At 45.0% G+C, this 23992-nt stretch overlaps 1 protein-coding gene across 2 annotated transcripts in view; it reads right to left on the bottom strand.

The window, feature by feature from the left end:
- LOC128896555 (protein kinase C-binding protein NELL1-like) overlaps nt 1-23992 on the bottom strand; it is a 79370-nt gene that overhangs the window by 12875 nt on the left and 42503 nt on the right. The window contains exons 2-13 of one of the 2 annotated variants that reach the window (XM_054159922.1): nt 16267-16485; nt 11076-11226; nt 8475-8757; nt 7960-8115; nt 7620-7842; nt 7065-7256; nt 6196-6315; nt 5064-5324; nt 4492-4869; nt 3969-4228; nt 3525-3767; nt 30-50 (exon numbers count right to left, since the gene is read on the bottom strand). In XM_054159922.1, the coding sequence (XP_054015897.1) occupies nt 30-50; nt 3525-3767; nt 3969-4228; nt 4492-4869; nt 5064-5324; nt 6196-6315; nt 7065-7256; nt 7620-7842; nt 7960-8115; nt 8475-8757; nt 11076-11226; nt 16267-16485 (2507 nt within the window). The remainder of the gene's footprint in view (nt 1-29; nt 51-3524; nt 3768-3968; nt 4229-4491; nt 4870-5063; nt 5325-6195; nt 6316-7064; nt 7257-7619; nt 7843-7959; nt 8116-8474; nt 8758-11075; nt 11227-16266; nt 16486-23992) is intronic. The other variant, XM_054159930.1, reaches the window with a different exon arrangement.

Genomic DNA, 23992 nt, shown 5'->3' with positions numbered 1-23992 from the left:
CGATGCACACAACACGCGCTATTGCTCACCAATTGGGCGCAGTACGGCACCTGCAAGGATACCCATCGTTAGGCTATCAGGTTAGTCGTCACGGGCAATATGGCGGGGTTAAAATTTCACAACATGGTTACGGTATTAGCACTCGGTTACAGTCTTTCGTGTTTGCTCAGCGCATCAGCCTACCCTCTCCGCGTCCCATCCGTTCACGAGAGCACGCACCATCGGCTCTATGCTTCCGTTAAGCTAGGTTATCCCCGTTTCGATGGTTCGTTAGACACTTTGTTCCCGGGCCTTGTTGCCTCTGTCTATTCTCATTGAATTTTTCTATTAAATTTCTCCTGATCTTTTCCAGGTTGCTCTCTTTGCTTGTTCTCGGAGATGCGATTGGTCTCCATCGAGACTGAAAGCTGACGTGATCGGATCGACGAGGTAGAGGTCATGCTACACGGTCGGTCGCTATGAGGTCGGGTCCGCTTTCGATTAATCGTCGCCAGGCAGTATGTACTGAACACGATCCATGCAGGGCCGACCCGAAGCAGTGAGAATTTTCTTTTTTATTCCTTTGGTTCTATCGATAGCGAATGAGTCGATGGCGAATCAGAACTTACGTCTTTTGATCGATCGCGCGCGCAGTCCTTCTGTATCTCGCGGCAGTGTTCGATTCGTTTCGAAATTTTGATTTACGATAGGGAGTATTGGTTTCTCGGATAATTTAAAAAAGGTAAATTGGAAAATTTCGCGTGCTAGTCGTGCGCGAAGAGCTTATACCCGAGTGTAAGGCGGGTCGCAATCGTTCAGGGGCAATCACGTGTGTTCGAACTTTGCGCACGCCTCGCGAGATGGCGCCTGAAGAAACTTGACCCCGGATGACCCGGGTAGGAACTCTTAGCACGCAACTACCACAGGTGCTACCGAGTTTATTATTTAATGCCAGTTACAATTAACGACTTCATAGAGATGTAAGTGAGCTATTTCATCTCCATTGAGGTTATTTTTTATTCTAGCATTCGAAACAGCCCGACAGTGGCGATGATCGACAACAACAACCGAGTATCCTCGAGATCAACGACGTCGTTTAATCGATCCAAGAGACCAATACCCCGCGTCAACGATTGATCGGTTCGAGATCGATGTATTGTTTTCGTCCAAGCTATTTAGCACCTGGTCCATACAGTGAGCGAGGGTCAAACAAAAACGTATTACGACTGGTAAATCAATTGTCACTACGAAAAATAATAACAACGATGACTCCCGTTTTCTACGTATACGCAGATAACAATGATATTACTCTGATCACTTGGATAGACATGCATTAATAAGTATATACGGTGCCGAATTGGGAATAAGTCGTCTTTCTTACTGAAGGTGAAAGACTAACAATAATAATGAACACTGCCGCGTGCGAGGCAGCCAACGAAAAAATTATACACAGATCTAATTCAAGGCTAGCTTAGGGACGCCCCTGAACGTGTCTCGGACGCTGGTATTGCCAAAAAAGAGATCTTGGAGTAATTTACAAGTGGTGAAGTACAGCTTGAGATCGCATAATGACAAGACTAGCACGACGCAATGGTAGCCAACGCCGAGAGAACGTGTTCCTAGACAACTGACTCGGATTCTAGACACCCAAACAATCTAACTAGTTTGCTCAGGGTCCCTCGAGTGGTTTCTAACGTTTCGTCGAGTCTTTGAAGTAGAATATCTCTAAATTCTAATCTATTTTAGTTGCAACTACCGAATCCTCAGGCAACCCAAAGGTCTTACATCTCCATTTGAAAAGAATGTAGGGGATGTTGTATATTCTGTTTAGTTCTGTCAACTTATCGGATATTTAAAGTGTTGATTAGGTCCTAGATTGTGTAAAATTTCACTCATAAACGAAATACATCCACATGTTATGTGTATGAAATATATATAGTTGTATTAGTGGTAATAAAGTTAATTAGGCTGAGTGGAACTTCAAAGACTAACGAAGTAATTTTGCTATCCTGTTCAGTTTGACACTGTCTTTCTCTCAGCGTGTCGAAGACCAAGATTTTAGCGCATAGCTTTGCAACGTCGACTCGCGTTATACACACCGCAAAAGTAAATGACATACTAGAAAGAAATTACAGTCAGTGTGTTAGGCACCTTGTATTATACGAGGGTTACCCACTGACGCGATAAATAAACAAGATAGACAAAAAGTGATAGAGAGCGAAAGAGAGCGAGGAAACAAAAAAAGTATATATGCTCGTGTGTGTGACTCTATTTGTACACGTGGCGGACGAATTTGTTTCAATCTCAACTCAATAGTATGTCAATGAATTTTAAAATAACGATTGGTTAGATACACGACAAGCTATGCTCCTGTTATCAACCCTTCATATTAAACAAAAATATACTAACTTCGTATTTCGGTTATTAGGATTAACTATTCGCACATTTTATAACAATATTGGTCGCGAAAGATACCCGTATGCTTTACAAGCATTTTATAAATAAATTAATACATATATACAAGAGAAACGACACAGTCAAGTAAATATTGTTCACTGGTCAACGTAGAATTATGGTAAATATTTTATACATCCATTTTCAGACACGTAGACATCAATGTAATATGTAGTTGCTCGCGAGGAGTCTGCACTTAAAGCCAAAGCGGGTTGCATTCGTTCAGGGGTAATCGTTTTAGGCCCGGAGCAGACAGATATTTTATTAAATTAACAGAAATGCGGTAGAAAAATATATAAATTAATATAAATTTACTAGACTTAAAGTGATACATAATTAATATCGTATGTTTATAATATACACGACCCTTTCGTGTCTAAATACGTTGCACCTGAACAAATGCAACCCGCCTCACTTTCAGGCGCCAACTCCTCCCACGCGACTATTAATCAGGCGAATGTTAAATAAACCGTTCATGCATAAATAAAGCGATGTTAATTGAGCGCCTAAATTCAAGTCCAGCGAAAGCATGTTGCGCAAAGAGAACAGACAGAGAAATGAAATATTAACATAATGTTAATCCGCCACGTGTATTATGTACATCATGATATTTTCTTTTCTCATGGACGTCTGCCGCACAGCAACTGGTCGTTCCTCGACGTATCATAGTGAACGCAACTGATTAGACACATGACAGATTCACGGCTAACTTAAGGCGATATTTACTTTTCGTTTACTGACCTTGAGCTCTTGATTTCGCGCGAAAAGAGAGCGCGACGAGAAGAAACGCTGATCAGAGGTCCTTCTTCAAATTATCATCATTTTTCAAGGTAAAATATTTACATGATTCGTTGACTCACGAAGGGAACTTACGTGGTCCCATGGGCATTGAGTTCCCAACTGACATACCATGGAACAGAAGGTATATAGTTTATAACTATCAAGATCATCGGTTCTTCTCAGTCTCTCGCCTCTCTTCTCCCACGAACCCCCCTATCCTACCCGTATCCTGCGGACCTTCCACGGGTAAAGGACCGACGATTCGGTTTCTTCGGCCCTTCCACGTGACCGTGGCTGGACGTCCTCCTTACCTTGCACTCGCACGTGGTGCACTTGTCATGGGGATCCTGCCAGGAGCTGCCGCTGTCGTGGATGATCCCTGAGTAGCTGCAGGGCCGTGGTCGTGTGAGGACCGAGAGCGAGGTACCGTTTCCAGGCAGTTCCCTCGCGCAAGGGTCATCCTCGCAACGAGGACAACAGTCCCCGTCCTCAGTCACGGGATTGGAGCAGGTCACCGGTGGACACTCCATCTGCCAGCAGTCTATCTCGCCGTACTGAAATTAATTGAATCAATTTCAACAAAATCTCGCCGAGAATCTATCGATTACAATCTAACAATGGCGAATGATCAGTGGTGTGATGTCCTATCCCAGTTAACAGGCTCATCCAGTTTCTAAAGGGGTTATGCACCGCTAGGTGACCTAAATGAACGCAATGGATAACCGGTAATTATGTTGTTGGAGTTAATGTATTACCAGGCATTCACAAGTCTGGCACTGGTATATCCATCGTTCACCGCTTCTGAAGACTAGGTGATGAAGTTCTTGGTGTCTGCAGGAAGCCGCGGGATCGCACTGCGGACAACACTTGTCCCTGTGGCTACCCGGAGCGCTGCAGTCGCAAATCGGGTCTCTACACGTGACGACGCCATCTTTACACGTGCACCTTCTGCAAGGATTCCCGGCTGGAGCCAGAGTCTCGCCGTTACCGACTTCTCGATTCTCGAACCAGCAGCCTGAATAACACGTAGTTAGTTAGGTATGTGATATTATTGTGGATCTGTGGTAGGGAATGTGTTTACTATTCCAATATTGTAACCCTTTGCTTTTCAGGCATCTTTGTAACTTTATACCGGATACCACGTGTCCTAGCAGCGCCTCTGGCGAGCAAGGGGTTAACTCTAATCGATATCGGTTCTACCTCTTGATATATTGAATTTCTTTGTCAGTAAACAATAGGATTACAATGCGCATGGTATTTGTATAGCTGGACACTTACTGAGCCTGCACTCTTCCGCGGTGTGATTGTCCTCCTGAAGTGGACATACGCACTCGTAGCCTCCTTCGGTGTTGACGCACTTCGCGCTGGGGTGGCACGTGTGCCTTCTCTCGATCGTTTGATCGTTGCATTCGTCGATGTCGAGGCATTGGGTGCCCTGAGTGCTGTCGTGGAGGGCGCTTCTGTAGCCAGGTTTACAACGGCAGTAGTACCACCCGGGCATGTTGAAGCACGTCGAGGACTGATGGCACCTGTGGAGATCGCTGGCGCACTCGTCCAGGTCGAGTTCGCAGCTGTTGCCGATGTAACCGCGTCGACAGGAACACCTTCCTGGCGCCACGCACTCGCCACCGTTCTGGCAAGTCTGATTGCAGACAGCTGAAGAGAAGGAGCGGAGGTTAGCGTTGATAACGAGTAAACTTTGACATGATGAAATCAGTGAGAACTATGGTTCGCTCGAGTCTTATTTATCGACCTACTCCAAGGGGCTTAGGGGATTTACTATGGCTCGGATTGGTGCGAACTTGAATCATAGGTTAAAGGGTTAATCGGTCAGGAAACGAATACTGTACGTTTGCAGGCGTATCCATCGCCAGTGTAGCCGTCCTTGCAGATGCAGTAGTAGCTGCCGGCGGTGTTGACGCAGGTGGCGTGTTCGTCGCACGCGTGGTGACCGGTGGCGCATTCGTCCAGCTCTGCGCAATTGAACTTATCGACTCTGTGATAACCCGGAAGACACTCGCACGTGTAGGAACCGATCACGTTCACGCATTGTGTGTTGGCGTTGCAGTGGTGGCCCTCTGAGCCACCTTGCTGCTTGCACTCGTCTACATCTGAATCGTCAACAAATTGTGTCAGCGTAAAATTCAATAAACGTTTGAAGAAAGTGCTTTCGTTGCGGGGAGAGGATCATCAGCAGGATCATCAGCAGGATCATACGTCCTTTAGGATTGAATTTTTATAACAGGACCGTATTGATACCTGTAATCTGTGACATAATTTGTTGGAGAAGGATGTTTCTGCTTGTAGTCCTCTCCTCGTAGAACGAATTACAATGTTATTGGAAGGCAGGAATCGCTGATACAATGCACTACCGCTCAGAAGTTTAGGATCGCTCGTGTTATGATCAATCACAAGAACACTCCATTCTAGCAGGACCCACATTAACTTCAAGTCACCAGGTAGTAATAGCCTCACGAATCCGAAATAAGTGACAGTTTACTTAAGATTTCACCAAAACTCACAGCACAAGCTAACCTTTAAGCGGTAGTGCAGCGCTCCAGCCACCAGTTTTAGCCCCCTCCAACACACTGGACCTCTAAATCTCATCTCGAGACAAGTTGATCGAACCTGTGCGACCAAAACTGGTGGCTGATCCTAGCTCCACCTATGGAATGGCGTTCAAACCGTTAAAAAAACGTGGGCATCACCGTCCCAAGGCTGGAACGCGCATCCCCATCATCGCGATTCCTCAACCACGAGCGTCCCCCGTCGAACCAACGGTCCGGATTTTCAACACGGACGTGGTGGGACCGCGTGTCCAAACACATGTCACGTTCTCCGCGTGTCAACATTACCGTTTAAATATTTCACGCGGCCGGATCGATCGGGGATTGCACGTGGTCGATCAGAAATTTCCCATCGAGACGGTGCACGAAGGTTAATACGCGCGCGTTTAGTTAGAGAGGAGAAAGCATTAGATACCGTGACAGTTATGACCATCCCCTTGGAAACCGATATCGCAGTGGCAGGCGTAGGTTGTCTGGAGGTTCAGGCAGGACGCGTTAGCGTGACACTTGTGGCCCTTAGCGCAGTAGTCCACCCCTGGGTAAATTGGGTTAGCCAGGCAGATGAAGAGAGACGGTTAGAACATTCGATTAGTGTATTTGGTTTTGGTTTGTTTGTCAGCTTCCAGGATTTAGATCTCGTTAATTTTGCATGCTGACCATTCGCGAAGCTTTAATGGCGAGCGCGTCAGATGACAATGAGAAGTGAGTTAGGCTAGTCTTGGGACTCACCTGACGCGGCATGCATCGCTCTTTCTTTTTTTATTCTTAGTTAATGGTCTACAGCGACTAGCAGTGACTGCTTTAGCGATGAGGACAACCTCTGGCAAAGAGCTTCCTAGTGGAATGAATCGTACTAGTGGAAACTGCTTAGCATAGGCAAGGTATAGTTGAGGAGACTCTTTGGCCACGTCATGTGAAACAATTCTTTACGTTATGGTCGTTTAAACTCCCGAACATTTAGATTCTACCACCCAAAGAGTCATCCGGTTAAATTAATTGAAAAAGTCCACTTTATAGCTTCACCTACGGTACCTTTCGCCATTGTCACGCGAGTTTACCGAGCGAGGAACCCTTTGCCAGAGGCTGTATGATGGTTAATAGATTATTATCGTGCGAGACGTTGTTAGAATGTTCGGCTAGCGATGGCAATGATGGCGTTATCGACTTTACGTTAACCGCTGGCGTTTATTTCGCTCGACTATACCCTTCTTTATGCTGTAAATGTGGTAAACGTCTCAAGAGATTAGAGTAGCGGTACCATTAATGTTCCGTGTGCGAACGTACCTGGACAGAACTTGCAACATTCTTCGGCCACGCTTATTTGCTCGCTGGGTGGACAAGGCAATCGTGGACATTTTGTTTCCGTGTCGAACCTTTGGCAGGTGAAGCTACCGTCGAAACAGTCGCACTCGACGCACTGTTTCGGCGAGACTTTCTCACCGTGATCGTAAATCACGCCGTGCAAGTAACATTGCTCTGGGAACAGACACAGCAGGATGCGGATTACCCAGCAATCATGAAAAACTTACGAGGCACAACATTGTAAAGTCTCCGAAGAAGAGGTCCGTTCAGAAATTCTTTATAAAGAGCTTGGTTGTGAACCGTTTTCAAACATTTGTAATGATTCACCGAACTTTTCGACGAACTGGGTTATTGGCCACGACGTCAAGTGAGGATTTAAAAAAAAAGGACCATGGTGTTTACAGTGTTGTGCCCCTCTGAGCAAGTTAGAGCTCCTCTATGGTAAACGTTAGCTCTAAATAGCCATGACCATAGCAGCCAGCTATACTCTTGGACCGTATGCTCGGCCGGATAACGGACCACTTATGGAGTACTTACTTAAGCAAATCGGACAGCATTGTCCCTGAGGAATGACAGGATTCTTGCAGGTGACAGGAGCGCAGGGCGTCGGCCTGCACTCGATCTCGCCATGGACGCAGGAACACTGCTGGCAGTCCTTCTTCCAGGTCGCACCGTCTTCGTGGACGGTGCCATTAATCCTGCACGACTTTTGGCACTCGCACTCCTCGACTTTGCTTATTCTGCCCTCTGCAGCGGCTAGCTAAAAGGAAGGACGTCAATGAGCACGAGTCGTTCGCCCAAGCGAAAGTTGAAATTCGTGGAAGACGACGGAACTTGATTCATCAGGACGGTGAGTAGTGGGTTAACATTTACTCACCCTACGCGTCAGCTCGTTGAGGTTATGCATCAGCTGCTCCACCGTGTTTTGTAATATAGAAAATTGACCGCAAGTGGGACAGGACGAATCGAGCTGAGGACACTGGGAGAGATAGCCATGGGGCCCTGGTATCAGCTTCACATCCTGCAAAGCACCCTGAGGCGCCAAAATCGTACCAACTTATCTCGGTCCAGCGTTGAGTCAGGATTACAAGTAAACATTACAAGTACTCTCAAGAACAGTACTCTAGCTCTGAATCGATTTCCTAATCTCACACTGGAGAGACCGTATCCCACATGAAACTAATCAAACCCCTTCGTAATTGAACTTAGGAACCCCGTAGACCTTGGGCTTGCTAAATTTGAATATACAGCGTGATCCAAATCGAATCTCCTGTTTTCTGAATTTTCACGTCTATGGCCTACATTGCCCCAACGCCTGGCAAGCTACGGCCAGTAGTTGTAACATTGTTTAGGAGAAATTGGGGAAAGAGACCGGTAATGAACGGCTCTTACCTTGAAGAGAAAGTGCCTGACGTTTCTCTGGCCTACCCAGAGCTGAAGTTGTGGCAAGGTGAAATTGGTGTCAGGTGGTCCGGGCCGAAGCAGTCGCCTGTACAAGGGATGACAGTCGACGAGCAGCTCGACCTGCGAGCCGCTTACGCTCAGGGCGACCCTGTGCCAGGCGCCGTCGGCCAGTCGGAAAGGAAACGCCTCCACGTGGACAGTCCCGTCTCGGCGTGATACGTAGTGAAGACGAAGCTCGTCCTTACGACCGCTGCTCTGCAGCTCCAAATATCTGCGAATCGCAAATTATATTAGTTTAAAATTATATTTAATTGGGGATGAACCTCTTAGGTTCCAAGGAGTCTTAACGCGATTAAGAAGTTGAAGCTATGTCCCTTGATGTTACAGGGGATGTTAAGTGAGTTCCAAATCCTTTGTGGCATAGGCAAAAAGCTTCTAAATTTATTATTATTTATTTAAAATTATAGTAAATTAAGAGGACTAGTGCACTCGAGTCAAGAGGTTAGGATCGGAATCAAACGGCTGTTGAAGACCACTGTCCCTATCACGTTGCTATTTAATTGAATAACTTGGCGCAGCAATTGGTTCAACAACGCGGCTAACGTAATACGCTAACATCTGGAGATCGATTAAAGCCCGTTCGGAGCTCCTAATTGAAACATGTGCATGGATTAAATGGAATACGTGATCGAGTCAGAGTTGAGAGAGTATTAACGTTTTGCGTTTATCGTTGCAGCTTCGACTTTTGTGCTGCTTTATCGACACTTTATTTACAGGGATTTTATTATAATTTCAGTGTCTACCTAGAGAAAGGATTTTGTCATAGTGACAGTATAAATTGACGTATAAATTATATGAATCCAAACAGAGTTTAACGTCAGCCAAAAATGTAAAAGGTCCTCTTCTGCGTTCCAGGCTGCATTTAAACAGACCTGTAGTTAAAATGTTGATAAACCATGTTAGGATCGTTATTCCGCGATTCGTTAGCATAAACGCAAGTGCAGGAGGACGCGTCAAAGCGTGTAACGACCCGCCAAACGTCATAAATTAACCAAAAGATTCGACAGGGTTCTGGAACGTTGGTCTATGCTAAATCCCAGCGACGGATCTGCAATTTGGGACAACGGTGAATTAACATTAAATCCCGTTTAAACTGGCCGTGTTTTCTGCTCGGTGGAGCGTGTTAATTACCGTCTAATACGTGGACACGTAGGTGCATGCATCCAATTTGTGTCAGCCAGGTCAAAACGACTAGACTGCACTCCTCACGTGCCAACAGAGGGTGCGACTACTTTGGGGTTAAGTGCTCTTCTTCATCCCGGCTCAACAATTGACACAGTAACTTCCTTCAGACTGGCTTTTCTACCTTTTCCAGTTCGTGGACTCTGTTTAAGCATCGTTGCTAGCGATACGTCGCTCAATCGCTGTTAAACGCGATCAGCAAAGACAATGGGGGGGATTCTTAACTCTTTCTCGACGACGCCATTTTGCTTGGATTATACTTGACCTTTAACGAATGGTATTTGGATGGTGCCTATAGTACTTGGCCTAACTGTACCCTCGCCTTACATGCTGTAATAGGGCACGTGTGATATTATTCCGCCATGATTAATCAGATATGTTATGCGATCATTGCATTTGACGGTTAAGGTTAAGAAAACACTCCGATCGGGCTCATTTTTTTTTTTATCATAGATAGCCCTTGTCTTGGCGATTACAGTGGTGGTCATCTTAACCCTTAACTTTTTCACCACTCCCCCCCCCCCCCCAGTCAAAAACTGAAATAGTTCAGAAAGTGTTTTTTTTTGCACCGATCTCGGTATCACGTCATTTTCAACTTTTGTTTCCATGGAGGAACATGAATTGTTTATATTAACAGTATTCAATATTGCCGCTCCCACAAAAAACTACACCAAACCTACTCAGAAAATACGTATATTACCGGTATTCAATTTTGCAACCCACGCCAAAAACGTCATACATTATCCCAAACCTACTCAGACAGTATTTCCGTGTAGACAGTATGTACATTAACAGTATTCAATATTGCCGGCTCACCTAAATATACCCCAAACCTATTCAGACAGTATGTACATTAACGGTATTCAATATTGCTGCCCCACCAAAAACTACCCCAAACCTACTCAGACAATATATTTCGAGTCTGGTGCCATGATGTTCCTCCCAGTCAAAAAAAAAATGTCGGAAATCATGTATTTACCGAGTTTTGTACAAAACCTACTTTTTTCTACAGTATTTCACAGTAACGAAACAATAACTGGTCCTGATTACATTCAAATTTCTTGGTTAAGCACTTGATGTAAATTTGAGTCCAGTCTAAATGAGTAGCTCGTTTCAACCGACCATCCTGCTTTCCCTTTCGTCGTAGACTGTTTGTTTAAAAAAGAACCCCAGCGGTCTGGAGATGAGAGAAAAAGGAATCTGAAGATTCTCGAAGCTTGATCTCGTATTTCGTTCACGCATAGCTCGAGTTCCGACGCGTTGTCCGTTCGAGTCACTTTGAATTCCGGACCACCGGTCGGGGGGACGCGAAAATCAGCGGTTGGAATAAAATTACACGCTTCATACCTATTGTTCCCATGTGAAAAGGCGACGATAGTCCCGGAATTGGCCTCCTCCTGTCGCAGAGCGGCGGCTATAGTGAATTCCGGAACCCGCCGGAGTAGCGTGGCCGCTCGTTCGAAGCTCGCCTCGTTCAGTCGGAGCTCCCTCTCCTCGCCTGCAGTAGTAAACCCAATGATTCTCGCGTCTCAATCGAGCCTTGCACGCAATACTTATTATAATAATCGCACCCCAATTGAACCAGACACGGTAACGAATTATACATGGTATTTTTCTACTATGGACCACCTTTCATTATTTACAAAATATGTTTGATTTTTTTCTTTAGGTTATGGTAACCGTTTCGATTGAGCCAATTGGAAATCTTTGGTTTGGATTCCTTTCAAATTAACTGTACGGTCATCAAACCCATAAAGGGCTAATACGATACTAAAAGAAATAATTTCAAAGGTGAGATGTTAAGTAAAGTGAATTTGAATTAAACTGTGAAATTAAAACCACCATACTGGACAGTATCTAGTAAGTTATTTTTTTTTTTTTTAAATGATACTGCAACTATTTTGTAACTAGAAACGTCTAACTTCGATTAAAATGGAGTGGATGTCCTACAAAATTCAGCAGAAGCTTTACATGGTCTAGGTCCATCAAATCCAGAGGAGTTCGCGAACAGTTTTCCGCTCGGCGACAAAAGAGTTTGCAGATCTGCGATCTAGGTCAGCCGAAATTTTTGGTGGGCCGCATCGATTCGCCCGATTCACCGTTCCCGCTCGTAGTTACGCAATCACGTTGACATGGAAATTCGATTGGCTGCAGTTTCCGGCTCGATTTCGCTCGGCGAACATTCAGCGGAATCTTTGTCGTCCCTAACGAACGCGATTGTGCGTTTTCGACCGGAAAAATGAAAATCTTTCTTCGGAAATAGGGGACGAAAAGTACATTTAATGATTCGAAACGTTAGATGAAGTTCAAAGTTGGAGTTTTACGTTGCAATTTGCATCCTGTGACGCGTGGGTCAAAAGTAACCCACGTTACTTATAGAATGTGACAAAGTCTCTTTTTCGGAGACATAAAACGTTGCCTGCCTCTACAACCCTAATCTTTCATCCCTCCTATTTGCATCCTGCGACGCGTGGGTCAAAAGTGACCCACGCTACTTATAGAACAGGTCAATTAGTTAAGTATGTGACAAAAATTGTTAAATCTCTATGCAGCTGTATAACTTTTAAGTCACTCGGTAGCATATTGGAAAAATCTCTTTTTGTAATAATAAAAGATTGCCAGCCTCCGCAGCCCTAACCTTCATCCCCTCCTGAGACCATATCCGAGACCTTCAACCAAAACGACGACGTCCAGGTTCGTTTAACCCTGCCTCCGACATTTCCAAAGTTCCTGCCATTTGCAAAAAGAACCGTGCCCCAAACTTTTCGTCTCGTACACGACGAAGAGTCACCTGCCGTCCTCTCGAACCCTCGGGGTCACCTGTGGAACGCGCGCAGTCGATCGACGCCCCGTAACGCGACACCCTCTGTATCCGAGGAAACATACTCTATTAGCTCGCATAAGACACGGACGATAAAGTTTCGTTCAACGCGTCATAACGCCTCGATCCCCCTCCCCACGGTCCCCCCATGCAAAACACGTATCCATTGTCCTTCAATTAACCACGCCATGCCCTGAAGGGAATTAATTTTTGACTTTCCCTCCGGTGTTCCTCCGCGTCGATCATGCGGCGAACCGTGTAATCCGTCCCGTGCAAACGATCGGGGTACTCCCGCTCGAATGCAAGTGCAAACACCCCCCATGGGACACGGAGGCGCGTATAAAGTGCACACGGTCGTCCACTGGCTGGCTTCCCGTTGGGCCCGCGACGCCATGAGTTCCTCGCCTCGAGTTTCAGACACGCCGAGAGCTTAATAAAGCAACCGGACACCAGGGGGCTGCAATAAACCGACGGCTACCATTTTTTTTTTTCTTTTTTTTTTCGTTTACGCGAGGACCATCCAAAGGGGTCCAATGTTTTCCCCTGGCTACGAGCCGTGTCTGATGAATTATCCATGTGTGGTTTGCTACGAGGCGAATGTTGAGGTGTTCCGAGCCCGTGGGTAATCGCTCCATGGGGATTGGTACACGTTCTGGAATCTCGTGAGCGCTCCTACTCGAGTGTCCAAGAAAAGGGGATAGAAAATCGCTAAGTTACTCGAGTTAAATGGAGGCTAATTGGAACCATTAACACCCCTGTGATTTTGCATTCTTTATAGGTTGTTAAATAATGAAATATACACGGGTTACGTGTCTCTGAGGAACGACGTAAGGATTCGCAGGTCAATACTTCATGACCTCAGCATCTGTAAAGACGGTCAAAGAGAAAGTTACTCATCTCAGGAAATAAATAGCGCAGAGATGAAATCAGCCGACCCTACAGAGGGGTTCCCCAGGGGTCACCCAATTCCAGGACCAGTGGGCTCGTTCCCCGCTATACTACAAAGGGGAATCGCGAAATCTTGTTTTCCATGTTCGGAGAAAACTCCACGCCACGTGTCGGTGTGTATCGTTCGCTTCCTTTGTCCGACGGTCACAATGGGTTCCCTTGCGAAGCGTTTCCAATACGAACAGAATGAACTGAATTTCGGGGATGGGTTCCTCCCCGATCGACTATCTAAGGAAATATTTATCGAGGGTGAGCGCGTGACGAGAAGAATAACAGAGGCCTAGAGTGCGCTGTTAACTATTTATTTATGTAGAGAACACTCGGCTGGGGGCAACGAATAAATCTTCAAGTAAGGATGACATGACAAAAACAGATGAATACGAGAATAAAATCTCTGATTGATAAAGATTCTGGAAGTCGAGCCCTTTTCTTTTTTAATCCTTTGCACTCGAGAGGCGACTCTCAGTCACCATTAGGTTTCACGGAGCAAATCTAAAATACCTAAGTTTTTAGATTCAATTTCTTTGGAGCTCGACGTATCAATAAAATGATTGTTGGCGAGGTAAAGGTAACCTCGTTCTAAAATCTCGATAGCTTAGAACTCATAGCGATGGAATGTTCAGAAACATCTCGAGTTGCTGGTAGATACCAGAAAAAAAGGCTTCGAGTGCAAAGGGTTAAAGCAGTCCTAGCAATCTCTTAAAATTTATTTCCCTTTTCACGTTTCATATCGGGTTACAATCAATTCCCAATTTCAGATTATTTTCGTAATTCCCGCCAATTGTCCGACGGCCATTTAATGATGGGAAGTATCGACGAATTATGAACGTCTCATCTGGAACAAACTCGAAGGCGACAAAAGGGATAATTCAGCGCGAAAGGAAATCATTGTAGCTTGCCAGAAACTCTCGCTGAACGATTCTTTGGAACAATACCAACGATTTCAGACAACGGAAACTGGCAGGAAGCGAAGGGGTGGAGGCCAAGGGCTGCAGTGGCATAAAGAGAAACGAAAAGAGCGTTTCCCTTCGTTTTGAATGTTGCAAACCGCAGAGAACGTTCGGCTACTTCCGCGAAACTATCGATGAAGGGTGCCAGGCTGGCAGGGGTGGCTCCGATAATTGAAATTTCTTTCGGGGAAACCCCTCCTGACAGCCACCCTTGGCCTGAACATCCACCCCCTCCTCCGCTCCCCCAGAGCGATACCACTCGCTTTTCGCGGACGTTGCACCGTCGCCCACGCTTTCAGCCTGGCTGCACGTTCCTCTAATACCGATCGGGTGCACGAAAGCATGGGGGATGAGAAGACCAGAGGGTGCAAACGTTTACGTAGCGGGAGTGGAGGACCTGCGTAATTGGATATGCGATATTACGCGCGGCAATTCCGAGGGATTGTATTTAATATCGAGATATCAATGGGGCTCGGTGTGTAGCGATTTGTCGATTCGAGAAAAGGATTGCTTTTTATAGGGGTGAGTTATTTTTAATCAAGGGTGTGGTCGTTCGCGTTTCGGCGGAGGGGTACAAATTCGGGGGAGAATTAATTCCAGTAAAGGGTAGAAGCAATACGAACGAAGGCTATGAAACTAACCTTTCTTAATATCGATTGATCTATGGTTATGTAATCATCACATTCTGGCTAACAAGCAGCGATTGTTTATCACTCCAATGACTTCAAATAAATATGGATTTCAAATTCCATGTACTATAGAAGAAAAAAAAGCTTTTTAACCTTCAGAGTGACCCCATTCACTCCTTCTGCCTTTTGTTGTACACGTGTCCTAGTGTAATTGGGGCTATCTTGTTGCGAAAACACTGAAGAAGGAAGCAGCGCGTGATTTACGAAAAGCAATAATCGTCTTTACGACCGGCGATGATTACTAGCCAGAGTAGTCTAGGAAACGACCCTCCAATATGCAAATAAGGCTATATTCGGGTTAAGAGAAGCCCGTCGAATTGGTATGGTCTCTCCTCGTGAAATTTACCGCATCGCGTACAACGTGCACGCAATTCCAACAACAGTGCAAATTGTATGAAAATGATTTATTCATCCCCGTTGGAAACATTTTATTTTATTACGGACGTCGCGCACGAGTACGCGTAGTCGTGGTTTATTGCCGGAAAAAAAAATATGTTCCGATGGAGAAAGGAAATCGAACCGCATCGATAATGGAAAGCGCTTTATAATGTGTTCTATACTCTCATATACCCTGTTATACCCTTGTAATATGTGTTGTATGCTGAATAAAAGATAAGGTGGTCCTCGATGTTTCCTCACGTGCGAGTCACGTGACTCTTTATAGCGTATAACTCGACAAGTTATGAACGATCAACGGTACACTGCACCGAGGATTTCTACTGTATCGTATAGTACTCAATGTAAAATTGGAAATCTTTTAACGAGAGTTTTTAGAAAAATTGAAAGGAAGATCAGACACACGGAGTGAAAATTCTGAATGTTCATTTCGAACTGCACAACTTTCGTTCAAACGATTTTTAGAAATAATACGCCTATCGAAAGATATAACAGGTTAAAGTATGGTGCGTCGGATGAGCGCACGCTTCTGGATGTCTGAGTGAGGGAAGCGCGTCCCCCGCACGCATTCCACTCTTAAACTAATCACAGCTCCCAACGAATACGTTATTCCAAAAATCAGTTCAGACAAAAGTTGCTCAGTTTTTCATCAAGTTTCAGAATACGCACTTCGCAGTACTCGTTTTGGTATATTATTCACAGCGAATATGAATTTGTATAAAGGCAACGCTCACCCTGAAGATAATAGGCTGGCTTTAATCTAACCAGCCCCGGCACCTGTGTAACACCCTGTCTCGTCGTGTTGTGCAGCTGTAACGCTGCCAAAAGGTCTATACCCCCTCCAGGATCGCTCCCCGTCCTGGATCTCGTACCCAGGACACCGGTGGTTTCCTCTGTGACGCCAACAGTAGCCACCGCCGTCTCTTCCTCTTTCTTGTTTGTCGTGCCAGACACTGCAACAGAAAACCGTAATCGCTCGTTAACACGCTTTCGACGTGTACACAAACACCAATTAGCGGGAGAGAATAGGTCCTCGACCTAACAGTGGACAATCGAGAGCCCCGGACGCTTCAACTGGTGACGCTTTGGAATTTCGATTGGGGGATTCCGGAGAGGATTGGCAAGTTGAAAATAATAAAATAGAAAACTTGGCAATTTTTCTAAATCTTGAACACCTCGAAAGTTTTATAGATACTGAACTCTGTCGAATTTTTATATACAGGGCGGTCATTTTATCTGAAGACATTGAAATATCTCGAGAACTATAGATCAGATCAAAACAATTGACACCCCACCCCCAGCTCCTGAGGGTAGGAGAGAGAATTATTTGCAATTCTCCAATGGAAAACCCCAATTCGACATTGTATTTCCCCGACAAATCGAAGAGGGAACTGTTCGACGCGCCACTGTGGGAGGGAAGGGGAGGGGGGAGGTCAATTATGGTGTTGTTGAATGGCATTTTTGAGAATGTCAACCGAGTCTACATTTGTTTTTTTATCTGATGTGTATTTCTCGAGTTGCCCCAAATTTTCAACGATTTTTTTGTTCATTTTGATTGTTGTCCATTACAGCGCTATCTGTGAACCAAAATGCAAAAACTCCTAGGTACAATTTACGTATATTTTTTTCTGGAGAATATAAATCTGCAATGAGAAATGGGGGTTCTCATTTAAATTTGTTATCTTCCCCCCACCCTCACCCCCAGGGAGTAGCGGTGGGGGATCGAGTTCGATATCATTGGATGTCCCCCTTCGCAACGAACAACTTTCATCACCCATTTGTTTTCATCTGATGCATAGTTCTCGAGATATTTCAATGTCTTCAGATAAAATGACCACCCTGTATATATATATATATATAAAAAAAAAGAATGTTTAATATTTCGTGCAGATACCACTTTGAAATGAGCATAAAAAGCGACTACTTCGGAATATTAATGGAAGTTCAATCCCGTCCGCAAGCTGTCAGGAGCCCGAGCACGAGTAACGGAGCCCCTACTCAAAGAGCAATAAAGTTCAATGGCGATATTTCCACTCTCTCCCCTGAAAAAATGCTAAGAGGAGTTCAAGGGGCATCCATCATCGACGCGCGGAAGAGATCGGCACGGAAGAAGCGCGATAAGGAGAGCAGAAGGGGACAAGCAAGGTAGCATCCTCTCGAAACGCGGTGGGTATCGATCGACTCTTCACAGTCGACGGTCGTTATCGGCCTTTCCGCGCTTTTCCTCGTTTCCGTAAAGCCTTCAACCCCTTCCTCGACCCTCCCCCCGGTTGTCCGCCCTCCCGTAAACACCCACTCCGCCTTTATCGGTATATGAAAAATCCATTTCGCCTCTGTCGCATCGAGATCACGTAACGATGATCGAACCACCTTCCCCCCTCACTCCACACACCACGTGGAAAAAAGTTTTTCTTCTTTACTTTTTTCCCCACCCTCAGTCGTCCCCTCCCAACTCTCGACGAGCTGCCAATATCCTTTTGTTTGATCGCCAATGGGCTATCGCGAATGACAGCAGTTGACCGTGCTAATAAAAATGTTCACCGTGTCCTCTGTGCAACTCCCACCGATGGGATCGAGACGTAAAATTGGAAAAAAAAAATGTCGACCGTTTTGCTGCTGGTGGATCCGTTTTATTGATACACGTCGCCGAGGAAATCGTCCGTTCGCAGGTTTACACATGTCGTTTGCTGGAGGGGTGGTCACGAATCAGCGAGACACGCGTGAACTTTGTTTATATTGGGTTCTGTACTCGATATTAAAATGCACGCGATATGACGTGTTTATATCGTCTTTGCAAGAAATTTGTAAGATATTTACGCGTAACTTGTTTATAACGTATTTGTAAGAGGTTTATGACATGTTTATAATGTGTTGATAAGTTTATTTCGAGTTTACAATGCGTTTGCAAGAAATTTGTAACGTATTTACTTGTTTACGACGTCTTTGTAAAAAGTTACGACACGTTTAGAATGTGTTTATAAGTTTATTCCGAGTTTACAATGCGTTTGCAAGAAATTTACCTGTTTATAACGTGTTTATAAGTTTGTTCCAAGTTTACATTGTGTTCGCAAGAAATTTACCTGTTTATAACGTGTTTATAAGTTTATTCCAAGTTTACATTGTGTTTGCAAGAAATTTATAAGATATTTACCCAACCTAGATCTAACAAGTTTGTAACATGTTCATAAGAAGTTTATACCAAGTTTATACATGTATATAAACCACTTCTGGTACTCGACCGAAGAATCGGTGCTCCCAATCCGATAATCCTGAATTATACATGGGTTTAATTGTCCATTGCAGGGTTACTTGTTCCTCCGGCGACTCTGGAATTAGCGTGACCGTGTCGGTTTCGAGCGGAACGTGTCTGGCAAAACGCGAACAACTCGCTGACTCTAAAACCGTCCGCGGTGTTTTTTAATTGCGTAACGAGCAGGGGAAAAATAGAGACCGCGAAAGGTGCGTGTCTCCTTTCATTCGCCGGGAACAATCAAGGATTCTGCGGCACCGAGGGACACCGTGGACATTAATCGGGGCAAATCGTCCGGTAAATTAATGGCATCGCACGGTTGCATTCACGGCTAAATGCGGTTCGTTGTGCCAAACGCATGCCGGCCGCTGCGTCTTCGATCCATTGGCGTAGACTTTTTGTTAGCTACCGTTTCTGTCGCCATTCATTCCGAACCGTCTCTATTACTCATCAGACTGGTAATCTAGTGCCCGTTCGGCAAAACGAAAATTTAGCGCAATGAAAATCAACCCACCCAGTGCCTGAGAGCACTCGGTATCTTCATTTAAACTAACTATAGAAAGAATTTTGAATGCCCCGTTCAAGCACTTTGCACTTGTACGCTATTTATTATTGTGATGCAATAAAAATAATGCTTTATCTTTAATTTCTTCTATTCATAATTATTCTCGTTGCGTCATCTGTCACCTCTCTGCGTCATAATGATAACAATACTACGTCTTTTTCGCATATAAAGTGAAAATATCACAGAATTCGATATTCGAAAAGAAATTAATCTACATTAATCTACGAAAAGTATTAAAAATTTCCAATTTCGATTCGTTGGAGGATATCGACAATACCCGGTAATAAAATTAGTGTTTCCCGTAGCAGCGAGTTAAACGCCGCAGTGGAGCACCAAAAGAGTTTCCACGAGTGGCGAAAGTGGCACATGTCTCATCGATTCGCCATCCCCGCGGCCGAAGGGTTAACGAACCGTCGCGAATTTCCAAAAGGCGACGCCTATGCTCGTCTTGAGAGAGGGCGCGAGCGGGCGCGCACACATTGGCGTCACGGACTTAGGAGACACTTTCATCCGTCCGAAAAACCGTGAGCTGGTGTGCGTGTGCGCGCGTGGCCTCGACGTCGGACGAAACAGGATGGAATGGAACGGTGGCAGACTGCCGGGCGTCGCGACGCCCGCTATCGAACCGTACGCGGCATTATCGTTTCGAGTTCGAGAGACTGGCAGAGGGTGGAGCGAGGGTGGGCGAGCTTCTAACGCCAAGGATTAGCTGGAAATCCAAGTGGGACAGTCGTATCTCTCCGTTCGGTACGGGAAAGTTGCTAACGCGAACGCTGCTTGTATTGGTCGGCAATTTTTTTGTTTATTACGGGCCAGAGGTGGTGAACGATATACAGGGTGTTCAAAAAAAAGCATTCAATATTTATATGGTGTGTAGGGCACACTGTACCGAGTAAAAAAGCTTTAGTAAACGTAGGTCCAATGGTCAACCGTTTCTGAAATAGAAACATTTTTGTTTGCTAGTATCATGATTGACTCACTTGCTGCTTCCATCCCATGCGATGTTTATGTCAGTATTCATAAACTGCGTTCTGAATGTTCCCATTCAAGTGCCGACAATTTCGTCAATTTCGTTTTTTCAATTTCGTGTACAGAAATGAGCGATGGACACGTGGAAAATCTTCTATAAATATCGAAAATCCAGTAGTAAGTCAATCATGATACTAGCAAACAAAAATGTTTATATCCGAGAAACGGTTGACCTCTGGACCTATGTTTACTAAAGCTTTTTTACTCGGTACAGTGTGCCCTATACACCATATAAATATTGAATGCTTTCTTTTGAACACCCTGTATTTATAATGGTAGGTTTAAGTAAAGCGTTTGTATAAGCGATACTTTTGAAAATAGTTACACTATATCTGGTATGTTTTCGTAAATTCAATTTTGTAAACACTTCTGTTAATGGTAAATTTCTAAATGGTATCTTTCCAGTTTATGCTACTGGTCTTAATGATGATTCGCGAAAGTGGTAATTTTAAAAGTGATTCGGCAATTGAGGAATGTATTTGGTTCCGTGTTTCAGTAGTCGCTGTTTCGTGATAAATTTGTGGATTTAATTGCACGAAGCTGAGCCTGGTTCGGATTCGACAATTATATTGCAACGCGCGATTAGAGCAAGCTACGCGCAGCCCTTTAATGAAAACATTCCGCACGCGAGGATGATGACCTCTCACTCGCGTTCTCGCGCTTCAACTCCACATTTATCATTCGTATTGCGCCCACATGGAACGGGTAATCCGCGGCTGTAACCGTAATTAATGCTATCGAAATTGCAACAGTTGTTGCAACACACATTGTAAATCAGATGTTGCTACCTAATCTGATGTAAACTGATCCAGTCATCGTACCCTTGCAGTTCATTATTAAGGGGTGTGTAACCTATTCATTGTCTGGTAAAGAGGAACACTCTGCTTTAAAAAATGACACGTTGGAAAATGGTACTTTCTCAATATTTCTATAGACGGATATTTATACACGATACTTTTGCATCTAGGAATACCAGATTTGAAGTTATTTATGAAACAAGAAACGCAGAAAAGCCGTGTGAAATTGGCCCCCCAATATTAAAAAATTCAAAATGTTTCTTTTGCAAAGGTTTGTCGATCGTTTGCCCATCAATGCTCCCTTGGAATTTTTGTTTGCCTTTATTTAGTTTAAAAATTATAAGCAATTCAATTTCGGGGCAAGGGGGCAGCTTCACGTTGGGCTCCCAATATTAAAAAAATTTTAAATTCTCTTTTTGCAAACGTTTGCTCATCGATGTCCCGTTAGAATTTTCGTTTGCGCCTTTTTTAGTTTAAAAATTATAAGCAATTTAATTTGGGGGGGGGGGCAGCTTAACGTTGGCCCCCTCCCTAATATTACAAAATTCAAAAATATCTTTTCGCAAACGTTTGACCACCGTTCGCCCATCAACGCCCCGTTGGAATTTTCGAATACAAATTTTTTTAACATTGGGGGACCAACTTTACACGGCTTGCGATAAAGTGGAAGTCATCGTTTACTGAAACAGGAAAGTGAAAAAGGGGTGTCGCACCCTCCCCCCGAGACGTTGCCCGTCGGATGCTCGAAAAAATTCCAAAATTTCTCAGGAAAAAAGTGTTCTGCACCTATATATGGCGCTCCCTCGAGAGCTACGGATCCTCAAGCATAAATCCTTACCGTAGTCTCTCGAGGGAAATCCATTTCCAGAGAGGGGTAGGGGAAGACCGAGACACGCAACGCGCCGCATTTTTCATTCACCGCGACAAAGGAAAGCGTCGACGAATGCCAGGGACTGCTCGAATCGATAGCACGCCGACGGTCAACCGGCGTGTCCACCTAGGAGACCCGTCCTCGTGGTGCACGACTCCATCGATCGTCGCTGGAGCGCGTTCCACGAGTCCGTTGGGGGTCGCAGCCCGCGGAACGACCGATGAATTTCGTTAGATACGCACGTAACCGCGACTGGAAGGGCACGAAACGCGACGATCGAAGCTTCACGGCTTCCTGGAAAGGACCTGGGGCCCTTCTGGGTCGCGACGACTCAGCTGTCGTCGTACATCACGCGACAGACGGTCGCGATTACTGTCATTAGTCGAGTGATTGGATTTTTGGGAACGGGGAGTCCCGTTTCGTTCGTAATGTACTGTTGGATAGCGAGGAGAATCATTTTGGATGCAACGGGGACGATGTTGGTTTGAATGTTGAACAATTTTGTGATTATACTATTAAGAGCTTAAGAAAATGATCTTGGAAGGAACGTGGGTGATACTATTCGTCACAATTTCGACCAACTTTGTAGTTATACTGTTGGGAACTTAAGAAAATGACCCTGGAAGCTATGTCTGTCAAATAGGTATTGGTGTGTTTGTAGCGAAGGAGTTACAATTCTGAACAACAGTAGCTATTGTACGAACTTTACTTATCAACCATAGAATGTGAAATAAAAATGATCTGTATAGATAATAAATATAATGCGGATAACAAAATTGGTTCTAGCGATATTCTACCATGACGTGATTAATATTCTAAACTATTAGCTGGTCTCCTTGAAACGTTGAAACTAATTTCGACTCGACACTTCGTTCATTCGGTACTGAATAATAAAGTGATAGCTATTGTTTTATTATTCACTTGCATAAGCAAACTTCGCACACTTTATTGTTTACCAGAGCCAGGGTATAGTTAAGTGTATTATAATTGAGGCTATAGATATGTATTATTTGAAAGTTTGGCTGGACACGAAACTTCCTGGAACGAGCAGTTAGACGTAACTCGTCCAATTGTAGCCAGATATCGATTCGCTTGTTCAGCACGCAAATTTTGCTGAAGACTATTAATTTTATCGGACACGATAATTGCACGAGAACTCGAAAGAATATTAATGAATGAAAGCGGCGCGATAACGAAGTGCTACAGTCCGATTCGTATCAGTCGGTGAATGATTCAGTACCCGCTAATTGCTCTCACGGATTCGATAAATGCTTAAAGCACCGCTAACTAATTCAATAATAATCACGTATTCGCTTCGCCGATTCATTCATTACTTCTCAATCGAACTGATTCATTCATTACTCACTGTTGGCCGTTCTGGTTCCCGCTTGCGGACTCCCTCCGAGCTTCTCCTGATAAGTCAAGGTGACCCCTCGCAGAAGCAACCAGCAGAACGTTATCCTGATCAACACCGCGGACAGGCACGACATAACAATGAATGTTCCTTCAACGAACTCTGCGCAACCACTATCGACACCGGCTCCCTCGATTCGACTGGCACGCGCGACCAATAACCACTCACGATCGGGTTTCCACGCGCGATGCTACGAGTGGCGTGACCGATCGCGCCGTATTTCGCGCGATCATTGAAATTTCTCGCAGATACGACACGTGAGAACTTCTGGCCGCGGCCGGTGGCCACCTGATATCCGTCGCCGATGGAATTCCGCCGTGCCGACAAAAACAGCCTCCTCGCGCGGGCCGCCTTCGTTCGATCATCGCTCGGCGAGGGTCAAGGTCGGTGTGGTAACTTCCGTCGCACGGGGAACTTTCAATTAGCTCTACCTGACCCCTGAATCGCTCCCCTTGCCGACGCTTTTCCCTCGGACGCGTGCACTCGACTCGAGACGAGACGAAGTGACTGGCCGCTGAAGGCCACCGACCACCC

The sequence above is a fragment of the Hylaeus anthracinus genome, unplaced genomic scaffold, assembly GCF_026225885.1.
Source record: "Hylaeus anthracinus isolate JK02 unplaced genomic scaffold, UHH_iyHylAnth1.0_haploid 0, whole genome shotgun sequence".
NCBI classification, from domain to species: domain Eukaryota; kingdom Metazoa; phylum Arthropoda; class Insecta; order Hymenoptera; family Colletidae; genus Hylaeus; species Hylaeus anthracinus.
This window is presented reverse-complemented; position numbering and strand designations above follow the sequence as displayed.